Here is a 14,626-nt window from a genome sequence, read left to right as displayed (position 1 = left end):
TTTGTTTTTTTGATTGTACATTTCATTTCAGAAGAAATCATTTCATTTTTAAATTGTGAATAGACTTGTGAATTGTAAGACCTTATTGCTTGCTCGTTAACTTTTTTTTTTTTTTGGTGTAAAAGTAATGCGCACTTAGAAAACTTGAACAAGTGGAATGGATTTTGGTTAAGATTTCTGTATATTTTCTTTTAGGCTTCTGTTTGGTATACATTATATAAATGAAATAGACTTTTAGAAAAGTTTCAGTTTTTTTTTTTTAAAGATTTTATTTATTTGGCAGAGAGACAGCGAGAGAGGGAACACAAGCAAGGGGAGTGGGAGAGGGAGAAGCAGACCTCCCGCTGAGCAGGGAGCCCGATGCAGGGCTTGATCCCAGGACCCTGGGATCATGACCTGAGCCGAAGGCAGACGCTTAATGACTGAGCCACCCAGGCGCCCCTAATTTTTTTATTTTAAAATATGCAGATAAATATAAAGAAAATAAAAACAATATAGAGTTCTACCACTCAGACTTTATATGTATTAGCAAATTGTTTTCTTTTATAATATTTATTCATTCTTTTTAATGTACACATAAAATACTTTTAGTGTTAAGGTCTTAATTTTTTTTTTTTTTTTTTTTTTTTTTTACCATGATTAAAGGGTAGCCACATTCAGAGGCTCTGTAGAAGATAATACCAAGAGAGGTCATGTGTGCATTCATTCTACAAATATTGAACATATAATACATGCCATGTACTGTTTAGATACTTGTGATACATTTGTAAATTAAAGATTCCTGTTTTGGAGGAGTTTATAGTCTTACAGCAAAGATGGACACTAAACCATAAACATGACATTTAAGGAAACTATAATATGATAGAAAGTAATGAATATTATGAGGAGTAAAAAAAAAAAACATGGAGGAGACTAAGTGAGGCATGGTGGGTACAGAGGCAGGTTGCAGGCATTTGCCAAGGGAGAGTGGGGTGTACATAAAAGAAGGCCAGGAATAGAGCTCTGGGGTGATATTTTATTTATTTTTATTTTATTTCATTTAAGTTGGTTCCATATCCAGCGTGGAGCCCAAAGTGGGGCTTGAACTCACGGCCCTGAGATAAAGACCTGAGCTGAGATCAAGAGTCAGACACTCAACTGACTGAGCCACCCGGGCACCCCTCGGGTGATATTTTAAAGAAACAGTTATCAGGAGGAATGGTATAACTTGATCTGGTGTCCCATGCTCCTCCACAATTAACATAGTTGGCCAGATTTCATGCTTATCATCCAAACTGTATGGGTCATTGAGCGGGCATGCTCAGCTTTTTGTTCAAAAATTCTGCATAAATTAAAGAGGGAGGGCTAGGGGCTGAGATAATGGTATGGAAATTGGTTCATTTATTCAGTCTCTAGTACGTATAGAAATCGTGTCCCCTAAAATAGGGAAACTGGAATACTAGCACAAAAATACTCATTTTACTTGAGCAGGTTATTCTGAGGATTAGATGGGAAAACAGTCCTGTCAGGTACTCAGCAGAGTACCTGGCTTAAAATTAAGTTCTCTACTGATGTATCTATAGAGATGGTGGTGACTTTTGTGTGAAGCATCTAAAAAAATATTCTGGTTCAGGAGATTGATACTTTGAAGTATACCAAGCATGGTATTTTTGATAACCTAGAAAACAATTTCCTGCCATGTTTCCTTAAATGGTGCCTAAGATTCTGATATCCATGAAAGCGATTTCATTGTTGTGTTTTTCTTGTTTGCTGGGTGGCTTGTGGCTGGGTTGGCAACCTGTGGCACTGGTGACAACGGTGGTATTTGAGAGAATTATGACGTGTATTTTTGTTAGCGTTCCTATTCTCTGTTTTTTTTCTCCCTCTAATTCACTCTCTCTATTCCATACCTCTTTGACTTGAAGTTTATGAATAATGACTTGGTATGCCAGTTGCCAGTTTATGGTTGAGAACCATGTTTTCCAAATTTGGCTTGATCTAAGGATTCACTAGGGGACATTGTGTAAAATTTTTATCCTAGGCCCCCAGGTGATAAGTGCTGTACTGGACTAAAGCATATTTTCCAAACTTCCTTGGTGATAAGAAACAGCTGGAGTACATGTTAATAATATGAGTAGTACACATTACCAGATACCATCTCCTGTCCACTGAAGGAGAAGCTGTAACTGGGGTTGGATATGAGTCTGGATTTTAATAGTTGCTTATTTGTTGACGTGCTTAGTGTGAGTGTGATCTCGGTAAGCTACTACTTGCCAGCTTTTATAACATTTCCATGTAGTCAGAGAAACAAAACAAAAAAGTCTTGTTTTAAATGGCAGGCTACTTTATTCTCTTCTTTTTTTTCTTTAAAAAAATCCTGTATGTTTTTAAGGAATAATGATAATGCCAGTTCCCATCTTGCCACAGCCCAGGTTGAGATATGGAATATTGGTGGCATACTAGAAGCACCCTTTCCCTGATCACAGTCCCCTTTCTTACCCTTGAGGTACCCATTGTATATTTTTATGATAACTTCCTCATTTTTCTTTGTTTTAACTTCTTAAGTGTGAATCTCTGCAAAATGTCATCTGCTTTGTTTTTTAAAGAACTTCATATGAGTGGAATTATGTTTGCATTCCCTGTGGCTTTATTGGCTTAGGGTTATTGTGAAATTCATCTGTGTTATATAACTGTTGTTCATTTTCATTGGTGTAGTGAATTACATTATATGTACATACCACAATTGATTAATTTTATTTTTAATGCCTAATGCTCAATAATGTTTAATATAAAAAAGGAGAACTCATTGTTTATTTTTGCATAAGACTAAGAGAGGGTATATGTTGTGGAAGAACAGGACATGAATTCTGTCACTTAACAGTAGAAATATCCTTGATTCTATTATAGTTGATATTTTGAGGGAAATAGTAAAATACTGTTTCTATGGGGAAAAAGGTCAATGTGACTACATACTAAACATTGGGAATAGTTTGTATGAGGCCCTGAGGTTGGAAAGAATTGATGTTTTGCTATTTCCTAACCTTTTGAAATTAAAAATTTGTTCATTTTGTTTCATTTGTTGGGAAAAATCAAATTGTAAAGCATTGTCATGGAACCTGAAAAAATTTTGCTTTTGTTGATGGTAATGGTTAAAAATCTTAGATGAACCTTTTTTTAGTTTGGATAGCTTTGCATTAGAGAAATTAGATGGGCAACCTATGGTTTCCTTTCAAAGAACCATTAGCCATCCTATTTTTGCTTAAAAAGTTAATTAAGCCTGTTGTTTTTTTCTTTTGTAACACTTCTTTTGTTCCTGACAGCCTCTCAACCATTTCTTTAAAAAACCATGCTTAATGGGAATCTAATTTATATTAGTAGTTCTCAGTTGTTAAAACTCTTGGAAGTCATGATGCTTTTTAGGGAATACTGTGAAGTTACTGATGTTCTCAATTCAAACAACAAGTGATTATAGTATTTTAGAAGAAACATAGTACCATATATACACAATATACGTACATGACCATTAGCACATTTTGTTAAAAAAAATCTATTTTATGAAATATGATTTGGCTATTATAAATTTTGCACTAAAGTAGTTAACTAGTTCACTTTTTTTAAACTTTTTTTTTTTTAAAGATTATTTCTTTGACAGAGAGAGACACAGCGAGAGAGGGAACACAAGTAGGGGGAGTGGGAGAGGGAGAAGCGGGCCTCCCGCAGAGCAGGGAGCCTGACTGGGGGCTCGATCCCAGGACCCTGGGACCATGACCTGAGCCGAAGGTAGACACCCAATGGCCGAGCCACCCAGGCGCCCCAGTTGTTCACTTATTTTTTTTGTTAGTGCTTGCTATAGCATATATTCTTTTGATGCATTTTGTAATATAAAATAAATTTATGGAGAAAAGCAAATTGAAATTACTGTCCATTAAATCTTTTGGCAAATTAGGAAAAGATTACCATTATTTTAGCAGTGGAGTGTTTTGGTCCATTTTTGGAATGCTGGTCATGCTCAGGAAAGTAGCTTGAGAACCAATAGAGTTGAGTTTCTTCATAGGCTTTCCTATGGAGATGATTAGCTGTTTCATGAGTGCTATTTGGCATTGAACTAGTTGATGTCAGGATGTGAGTTATCTTCAGAATAAAAAGTTGTTTGGAAGGGAATTTCCTGAAAGTTGTTGGCCTTAAACGCTTATTAAATGCATCCCCATTTGTAAAATGAAGGTTTAGGATGTAATTTTGTGTGGATGAATTGTATGGTATTGTCACAGATTTAAATGTGAGGTTAGGATTTACTGTGATGCTTGGGGAAGTTTTTAAATTTTAAGTTTTGCAAATACCGGACCAGCATTAGATGAATAACTGGCATCTTTGCTCTGTTTGGCCATACGGATAATAACAACAACAACATACAGATAACAACAACAACAACAACAATAGGTGTTCAAGTTCTGAAAGACAAGGCTAAGAGAAAAGTAACAATCAAGGCTTGGTTCTTTGGAAAGATCAACAAAATTAATAAACCTTTAGCTAGACTTAAGGAATAAAAGAAGGCTCAACTAAAATCAGACATGAAAGAGGAAACATTATTACAAATTTTACAGAAATGAAAAGGATTATGAAAGAATACTGTGAACAATTGTAAAGCAAAAAATTGGATAACCAAGTTGAAATGGAACACACAACCTACTAATAATGAATCATAAAGAAATAGAAGATCTGAATAGATTTTATGACTAGTAAGGAGATCATATCAATATTCAAAACCTCCCAAGCAAGAAAAGCTCAGGACCAAATGGCTTCACTGGTGAAGTCTACCAAATTATTTTTTTTTTTTTAAGATTTTTATTTATTTATTTGACAGAGACAGAGCAAGACACAGCGAGAGAGGGAACACAAGCAGGGGGAGTGGGTGAGGGAGAAGCAGGCTCCCCACTGAGCAGGGAGCCTGATTCGGGACTTGATCCCAGGACCCTGGGATCATGACCTGAGCCGAAGGCAGATGCTCAACCAACTGAGCCACCCAGGCGCCCCTACCAAATATTTTTAAAAAGAATTATACCAATCCTGGGGGAGATGAACCATGAGAGACTATGCAGCCTTACTCTGATTATAGGAATACTTAGAATGAATATAGAGTCATGTTCTATTTTGGTAATTATCGAGAGAGAGAGAGAGAGGGAGAGGAGAAGGAAAGAGAGAAAGAGAGGGAAAGATATGGAAAGGGAGAGAGAGGGTGGTATGGAAGAAAAGAGGTAGGTATTTGTAACAAGCAAGATTTTGTTACCAAAAACCGAAGTTCAGCTGCTTGTTGCTTGAAAAGCCAATACTCAAGAGACAAGTTTTGACTGGAAAGTTTTGACTTGTGATGAGCACTGGGTGTTGTATGTAAGTGATGAATCATTAAATTCTGTACCTGAAACAAATATTACACCGTATGTTAACTAGCTGGAATTTAAATTTTTTGAAATATTTATTTATTTATTTGAGAGAGAGTGAGCTCACGAAAGTGGCGGTGGGTATGAGAGGGATAAGCAGACTCCACGCTGAGCATGGAGCCCTGACGTGGGCCTCGATCTTACGACCCTGCCATCATGATTTGAGCCCAAGTCAAGACTCGGACACTTAAGCAACTGAGCCACCCAGGCACCCCACTAACTGGAATTTAAATAAAAACTTGGAAAAAGGGGTGCCTGGGTGGCTCTGTCTGTTAAGAGTCTGCCTTCGGCTCCAGTGGTGATCCCAGAGTCCTGGGATCAAGCCCCGCACCTGGCTTCCCCCTCAGCAGGGAGTCTGCTTCTCCCTTTCCCTCTGCCCCTCCCTACCGTTCATGCTCTCTCTCACTCTCAAACAAATAAATAAAATCTTAAAACAAAAAACAAAAAACAAAAAAACAAAACTTGGCGGGGGGGAAAGAAAGGAATATGAGCTTTATTCAGGATGCCCACCACCTGGGAAGAAAGCTGACTCTTGTCCAAAAACCAGCTCTGAGGTTTCTGCCTGGCCCAAAGATTTTTAAAAGAACTTTAGGGCAATTAATCAGTAAAAGGGGAGCACAGTGGTCTATAACACTTGATTATGTGCAGCTCCAGACATCCTGGTGCCTGGAGGTTGTGTATTGGTGCCTGGGGGAGTGGGGGTTGGGGCAGGTTGTGTAAGAGGGTTTGGTTCCCAGACTGGAAACAATGCATGATCTATAGATGCACCAAGAAAGGTTTAGTTAATCACACAGGGTTAAAGGTGCTTGCTAAAACTTAGACTACTTAGTTGGCCAGAGGGGCCAAGGTGGTGGCTTCAGTTTTATTAGAAGGCTTTTCTGTGTGCTCTTTCTAAACATGGTTCTAAAGAAATGTCCTCAATAGAATGTGTTCTATTTGGGGGTGATAAAAGTCACAACAAACAATACTTTTATTGAAATCTGCTATAGGAGCCGCAGTAGTTGAATTAATTCAAAGATAAGAGGCTGATGAGAATTGTAATGGTGAAGAAAGGTATAATACCCACTCTGCATGAGCAGTGAGGGGTTCTGGTTGACATTAACACTCTTAATAAATGATTGGCCATAACCTGACACCAGGTTCCACTAGCTTTGTAGAAGAATACAGACTGGGAACATAGCATATCAACATATATCTTCACTGAGAACCTTACATTCATCCAGGTGCAGCTTTTGTACTCAATGAAGAGTATACTGGATTGTAACAGACAAGCATGTGTGGGTGTGTATCAGGGCAGCATAGGAAAGTCTCCTATGGGAAGGGAACCACTTTTTGTAATAGTCCATGAGTAGCTTCCAGGTTTCTTTAAGGGTCACACTTGATTTCAAGAATGTTTCAGGGAATGTTTTTGTTTTGGTGACAAGCTTTTATAATTAGCTTATAGTTTTTCCACTTGTCATGCTTTTCATAAATTAGGAAGTCCTTTTCCTAATAAATAATGTTGCCTAATATATCTTAACCCAGTAGTTTAAGTGTTACAAGAAAGCATTGAGGATTTAAGCTTATTAACCTTTCTCTCTGGAAGACTTCTTGGAGATTTGTGTGATTTTTTTTTTTTTTTTTTTAGAATGTGTGTTAATAACCATGGATCTTTTTTACAGAAATGGTGTATATTTACACATAAAATTTTGCATAGGATATCATAGGATTCTTAGTTTTCTCCTAAATTTTCCTTTGAAGATAGTGGAGTGGATTTTAAATTTCTGGATAACATGAATGAAGATATAGAGCTGGTGACAGCAGGGTGCATTCTTGGAAGTCGTGAGTTGATCAGAGTAAGGATACCTTTTGGACTGCTGGGGAATAAAATTGTTTAGATTGGGCAGACTCTGAAGATTTTAGACTTTTTGCCACTTCTTTATAGTTTACCTCTGTTGACTAACTGCCTGCCTTCCCCCCCACATTGATTTCAAAATTCTTTGGTGACTTTTGTGAAATCAGTCTTTCTCTATTTTCCCTTTCTCCGGACCCTTAACGTTAGATATTCTTCAGTTTTCTTTAGCCCTCTTCTCTTCTTAATTTTCACTTTTTTTTTACATTAAGACCACTTTAGTTATCACCTATTTGTTGATGATCCCTAAATCTCTCTATGCTTTGGGTAGAGCTCCTGACTTCTATTTATCACTATCTGTTTACATGTCCACCAGAGTATTTCACAAACATTAAGTGAAAAAAATTCCCACATTGTACTGACCTCCACTAACTGTAGTTCTCCTTTAGTATTTCCTCTTTTGTCTTTTGGCAGCACCACTCAAATTCTCTTCCTCCTATATTCCGCTGCTGTTAGGTCCTTATATGCATTTTTGTATTTATTCCAGAGTTATCTTTTTAAATCCTGAGTAATCTGCTTTTACAGATGAAGTAGCTTAATCATTTTCTCTCAAAATCACACTGTTAGTATGTGTCAGTGCTACGACATAAACCTAGGTCTGTCAAATACTAGATCTCCTATTTCTTGGCACAGTTTTAATACTACTACTCCTATGACCTTAAAAAAACTAAGGGTGTGCCTATAAGGTTTAACTACAAGAGTATTTATTGCAGAGTTTATAATGGTAAAAAGAAATTTCCAACAATAGAGATTCCATTAAATCCGTTATAGCACATTCATATGGAATGACATGTGGTCATTATACACTGTTTTAAACCAATAGTTTTCATTTTGTATAAACAAAGTCATGTGTGGAAACCCAATGTATGAAATACATTAAAAAAAAAAAAATGTTTAGAAGGTGTGGAAGCCCCAGAAGGCCTCCTGGACTGCTATCTGCAATGGTTCTCCAGGACATGTTGTGGTACAGGGTTTGAAATTTTTAATTTTTTCAAGTATAGTTAATGAATTAGGAAAATATTCACAATATATGAAGTGAAAAGAATACATTTGACAAAACAACATGTACATACCGTATATCCCCAATTTTGCTAAATATATATTTGAACATACATATAACTAAAAGAATGGAAGGTTATACATCAAAATACACTGGTTATTCCTTAATTTGGTGATTATGAGTGGTTTAAATTTTTTGTACATTTTTTACAATGAACAAGAACTAGTTTTGTAAATAGAGACTATAAAAACTCCAGAATGTGTTATTTTTAAAAAGGCAATAAAAGCAAAAATAAGTATAACCAAACTCACTGCATATTGTTAAATATACACATATGCACTCCTTCTCTCCCAGTCCCCTCCTCCCCCTCATATCCAGAGTAAAAGAAGGAAACAATTAAGTGGCTGTTGTGCCATGAACTTTGGTTTGAAGCTTTTGAGTACCTGTTTAAGCATAGGGTCATTACCTTTTGAACATCAACCTTGATTATTGATGTTATTGTCCATTGGCCTTTAGAGTGTGGATTTTGGAAGCTGCCTGGGTTTGTTGAACCCCGGTTCTGCCATTATTCGTTGTTTGAACTTGAGTAAGTTACTTACCAATACTTAAGTTTTCCTTATCTATGAAAAGGGAGTTGTTAGGTTTAGATGAGTGTAACTTGATAACATGCTTAGAGAAATGCTTGGCACTTAGTGATCAGTTATAGTTGTTGTGGTTATTATACCCTTAGAGTTATTTTTCCTCTAAACTCTTTCTCCCTCTCCTTACCCCCAGAGTTGGCTGGGAATTCCAGAACTTTACAAAGAAAGTCATAGTTCTTACTCAGATGAAGTTTCTCAAACACATCAGTAGTCAACATACTGCATATTCTCTCTAACAAGGTTTAGTGGTAACTGTACCTTATTTTATGAGGATTTGCATATTTGTTATGATATGATTTCTGGCCAGAAATTATCTAGTGTGGTTGTGCTGGGGATCTCTAAGACTACCTGCAGGTTCAGTGATTTACTAGAAGGACTTACAGGACTCAGCATCTAGTTGTACTCATAACTATGATTTATTACAGTGAAAGGATACAAAGCAAAATCAGCAAAGGGAAAAGGCACATGGGATAAAGTCCAGAGAAGACTGGATGTAAGCTTTTAAGAGTCCTCTCTCAATGGAGTCATATAGTATTTGCTTAATTCCTCAGCACTGAGTTATGACAACACATATGAAATGTCTACCAGGGAAGCTCAGTGCCCAGGATTTCTATTGGGGAATGTTCTGTATGTACCCTCTGCCTAGCATGTTTAAAATTTCAGATTCCCAGAAAGAAAATGTGTTTTCAACATAACCACATTGCAGAGTTCAGACACAATGAGCTGTTCTTATGGGGGAATGATACAACCCTCCTGAAATCCAAGTTCCCAGATGCCCGTGAAGGGCCAACCCTGCAAGCAGGTCTTTCTAAGGATAGCAGCCTCAGGCCTGCCATGTTAATTCTTTTCTGCACAGAGGTATATTATATATTTTACGTAAGAAACTAATATCAACAAATCTATACTTAAAAAAAAAAAGCTTTATAGACTGAATTCACACACCATAAGATTGACCCATTTAAAGGGAACAGCACAGTGATTTTTAAAAAAATTTTTTTTATTTGTCAGAGAGAGTGTGAGAGCAAGCAGGGGGAGCGGCAGGCAGAGGGAGAGGGAGAGGGAGGGGTAGGCTCCCTGCTGAGCAGGGAGCCCGATGTGGGGTTCTGGGGCTCGATCCCAGCACCCTGGGATTATGATCTGAGCTGAAGGCAGATGCTTAACCGACTGAGCCACCCAGGTGTCCCAGCACAGTGATTTTTAATATATTTATAAAGTTGTGCAACCATCACCACAATCTAAATTTTATTTTATTTTTATTTTATTTTTTTAAAGATTTTATTTATTTGACAGAGACACAGCAAGAGAGGGAACACAAGCAGGGGGAGTGGGAGAGGGAGAAGCAGGCTTCCCGCGGAGCAGGGAGCCTGATGCGGGCCTCAATCCCAGGACCCTGGGATCATGGCCTGAGCCGAAGGCAGACACTTAACGACTGCGCCACCCAGGCGCCCCACCACAATGTAAATTTTAATCACCCTGAAAAGAAACCCCATACCCATGGGCAGTTATTCCCCATTCCTAGCTGCCCACCACCCCTCCCTTGACTCCTACCTCCAGCCACCCCCCCCCGCCCCCCGCAACCACTAATCTACTTTCTGTCTCTGTGGAATAGAGCTATACATTTGACATGTTTTCAACTTTATTTCTTCTTTGATCTTAATGGCTTTGTAAGAAGGTAGTTCAAAAAGTATTCAGAGGTCTTTCTCTTTCAGTGTGTGTCAAAGAGTCACAGTTTGAGTCTGTATGGTAGTCTCCAAATACAGAGCCTTATCAACAGTAATCATCATCAAAATTGGTCTTACTTGAGTTGGTGGCATTTAATGAACTAATTCATTATAAAGGCCCTTGTCTTTGCAAACTTTGTTCTCAACTTTAAAAAAAATATGTTATACCGGTGGCGCCTGGGTGGCTCAGTCGTTGAACGTCTGCCTTCGGCTCAGGTCATGATCCCAGGGTCCTGGGATCGAGCCCCACATCGGGCTCCCTGCTCAGCGGGGAGTCTGCTTCTCCTTCTCCCACTCCCCCTGCTTGTGTTCCCTCTCTTGCTGTGTCTCTCTCTGTCAAATAAATAAACAAAATCTTAAAAGAAAAAAAAATATATGTTATACCAATGGTTGAGGCCTACCAAGAGAGTTTTAATACTTATTACTTGCTTATTGTTTAGTCCCTAATGGTATCTTTTTGCTGCAAGATAAGGACTCATGTAGAAAATTGGATGAGGTTGGAAAAGGTAGCTGCACTGTTGACATTGGGATGTGGAGAGGGAAAAAGGTATATACTGTCAAGAGGGAAAGGGCAAAGCATATTACTTTATAATATATGGCTATTTTTTTACCTTCTCTAAAGTGGGTACAATATGCAAGAATAAATAAGTAAATTTACATGAGAAATTATAAGTTGTATTCAAAGAAGTATAAAAATTCCTTAAAATTGTAAAAATTGTGAAGTGTTTTTAAGCCATTATTTAGATTGAAATCTAGTTCCCTTCATAACTGAGGTAGTAGACAAGCTATACTGTACACCGAGAACTGCAGGAAGACATTTGTTTTGTGGTTAAAACACAGAACTTAGTCACCATGAGTTAGGTAGTTGTTGACTAACTTTGGGTGTTTACCTAAATGTCCAAATCTGTGTAAATTCTTACGCTTTTGAAATAGGTTTAATTTTAATGTTAACCCATGTTTGTAGTTAAGAGATTTTTGGACATCAGGAATTAATATATGAAATGACTTGTTTTCAGGGACAAAGCACCAGAGCTCATTGTTACCTACTTGCTTGTCTTCCAGGTGATTTTACAGCAAGATGCTGCTCTCCATAGGGATGCTCATGCTGTCGGCCACACAAGTCTATACCATCTTGACTGTCCAGCTCTTTGCATTCTTAAACCTACTACCTGTAGAAGCAGACATTTTAGCAGTAAGTACAGTAAAATTTATTCATGTCTAAAAAGCATTCTTCAGATAAAAGCTTTTATAAGTCCTAAATGATAAGACATTTACCTATGAACATACAGGCACGTATACATAGTTGTTATTTGAAAGTGGAGGACCTTACTCATCATTTTATTGCTTAATATCTAACGTAAGATCTCACAATAAGTACCTGATAAATGTTGCTCTTGAGAGTGTGTGCACTCTCAGGAGAGCTCATGCACACATGTATCTACATGCTGTATATTTGTGTAGAATCTTACTGTTTTTCTTGGTAATTAGCATAGCTCTAATGACTTTGATGACGATATTTTGAAAAATTATATAAGATGCTTATAGAAAATTTCAAGCTCAGATTAATGTTAATGAGAAGGAAAGCACAACAATCTTGTCTTTGAGAAAAGTTTTTATAGAACATTGCTCCTCAAAACCTTAGTAGTTCTTTCTAGGTTGTCTTACTGTCCTCTACCCTGGGAAGTGTATATTTTCTGTGAAGCCAGAAAAGGAAGAATTAACTGTGTGTATGTATGTACATCTGTACTCTAGGTACTGTGTTAAAGATATGTTATTTTTAATTTCTGGGTACAAGTGATTTGCTTAATGACAGTAGGTAATTCTAGAGACAGAAGGGCTAGAACTGTTGCTGACCGAAGCTTCATGTGGTCCTCAGCCATGTTTCTGTATACTGTGGTAGTTGGGGAAGTGTCTAGGCCTAATCATTGCATAATTTGGGAGAGCCAGGCTGGTTTCTATATCCTAACTTTTGAATCATAGCAACTCTAATTCATATGAAATTTGTCACCCTCTGTTATCCTCTGTAGTAGGGAACTGGTTGATTAGATTTTTTTCTGAAATAGTGTAGATGGAGTAAAAGTAGAACCTTTAAGGACTAAGAGTCCATTGACGTGCAAATTTTCCTCTAAATTGGTCCCCAGAGTCCTTGGAATATTCTTGGGATGACTTTTGAAATGAAATAGAGGATTTATGGACTGATCAGGGAATGAAGTTCTCGGTGTGTCCCTTTTCTCCTTTGATTTCTTCCCTATTCTCCCCTCCTCTTCCTCTGTTGTTTGTAACATCTGCCACTCCTTGTTTTCCTTCTTTTCTTTTTACCTGAAGTGGATTTTTATTTTATGGTTCAGCTATGTGATGGGTTAAATAAGTTTCAGTGGCCTGCTCTGGGAACTTAACCAGCTGTGTGATCCTAATCAAATTACTTAGCCACTCTAAGTACTTCAGTTTCTTTATTTGTAAACTGGTATGTTGTAGTGATAAGTAAGATAAACTGCTTAGAACAGTATCTAACAGATAGTAAATGTTTTAAATAAGATAAACTGCTTAGAACAGTATCTACAGATAATAAAAGTTTTATCTTTTTTATCTTCATTATAATTATCATTCTCCTCATCCTTCACCCACTACCTCCAACAGTGTATGAGACTGTCTGAGGTGGTTTTTTTCTTTTTAATATAGACACAAAATAAAATATTAGGTATAGAAGTACAATCAGTCTTTGCCAGCAGTGTTCCCCGTGTTTCAGGCAAGTAAATGTGTGGAATGTATGTTGATATCATCTAGGGAAGGAACCATCAGCATGGGAGCTGCCTAAATGGGGGTCTTTATGCTGACACTAAAGGATAGAAGGCTGACGGTGCAGAAATAGCTGGAGGAGAGTAGATTGTGAAGGCATGTAACTAGTAAAAAGGGGAACTAAATATCAAGGCAGAGGAACTAGATGTGATAACACAAGCATTAAAAGGAAGTGAGTCAAAAGCCAGAAAATGTTTAGCTCTTCCTTTTAATTAAATAAGAGCATCCTGAAAGATTTCAGTGTGTAGTAGTGTAGTGTGTAGTATTACAGATTTAAATAAATTGGGCATCAGTTTGGTCCATTTTGGACTGGTATTAGGATGCTGCTTTTGAAAAGATAAAATTCAGATGATTTTATTTTTGGCAGTTGAATTCTCCCATTTGTTAATTTCCTGACAACAATGTTTGTCCAACCTAGTTAGAGTTCTAAGAGAATATGGAGGTGCTACTATAGTTTGTTGCTGACTTGTCAGTAAGCCCCCTAGATTGTGAGTATTTGGAAGGCAGGACTGTGTCTTACTGCACTTTGTTTCTGGTGCCTAGTGAGAGTTATACAGTAAGAAATCAATAAATGAACCAATTAATAGCTTTTCCTTGGAGATGTAATTCTTTCATATTTTCTTTTAATAGCACCTATTCCTTGGTACTTTAGATTGTTGTTATTTCTGTTAGTAGTTCATCCTCATCATCTCTTATCTGATCATTTCTCTCTCTTTTGACCCAAAATGAAATGAGAAATTATTAATTAGCCTTGAGCTGTGTCATGATCTTACTGAGAATTAGTATCCATCTTAATGTAGCTTCAGAGAGAGTCAAACAACCCAATTTTGGTTTACTCCCAATCTACCTTTTGATTCTGTTGTAGGGATTTGTCAGAGAATCTGTTGCTTGGTAGGTGGTTTTGAGGGCCAGTGGGCAGAGTAGGAGAGAAGCACCCAGTAGTTAGCGGTGTGAATGGATTGGATTATATAGCACGGTTATTAAGAGCTCCTGCACTGGAGTTAGAATGTGAGTTGAATTCCAGTTCTTCCACTCTTGGACAAACAGCTTAACATCTCTTAAGTTACTTATGAAATGAGACTGTATGAGAGAAAGTGTGGGGCAATGAGTTAAGAGCTAGAGCTCTGGGACCAGACTGCCTGGGTGAGAATCCTGGTTCCTCC

The 14,626-nt window shown here is 37.5% G+C and overlaps 1 protein-coding gene across 5 annotated transcripts in view; it reads left to right on the top strand.

Annotated features, from left to right (window-relative positions):
* RNF13 (ring finger protein 13) overlaps positions 1–14,626 on the top strand; it is a 219,542-nt gene that overhangs the window by 67,784 nt on the left and 137,132 nt on the right. For 4 of the 5 annotated variants that reach the window (XM_078070449.1, XM_078070446.1, XM_078070451.1 and 1 more), the window contains one exon: positions 11,730–11,859. In XM_078070449.1, the coding sequence (XP_077926575.1) occupies positions 11,746–11,859 (114 nt within the window). In that variant the 5' untranslated portion in view covers positions 11,730–11,745. Of the gene's footprint in view, positions 1–11,575; positions 11,860–14,626 lie in introns of those variants that run through there. The other variant, XM_078070443.1, reaches the window with a different exon arrangement.

Source organism: Halichoerus grypus, chromosome 1 (genome assembly GCF_964656455.1).
Source record: "Halichoerus grypus chromosome 1, mHalGry1.hap1.1, whole genome shotgun sequence".
NCBI lineage: Eukaryota > Metazoa > Chordata > Mammalia > Carnivora > Phocidae > Halichoerus > Halichoerus grypus.
This window is presented reverse-complemented; position numbering and strand designations above follow the sequence as displayed.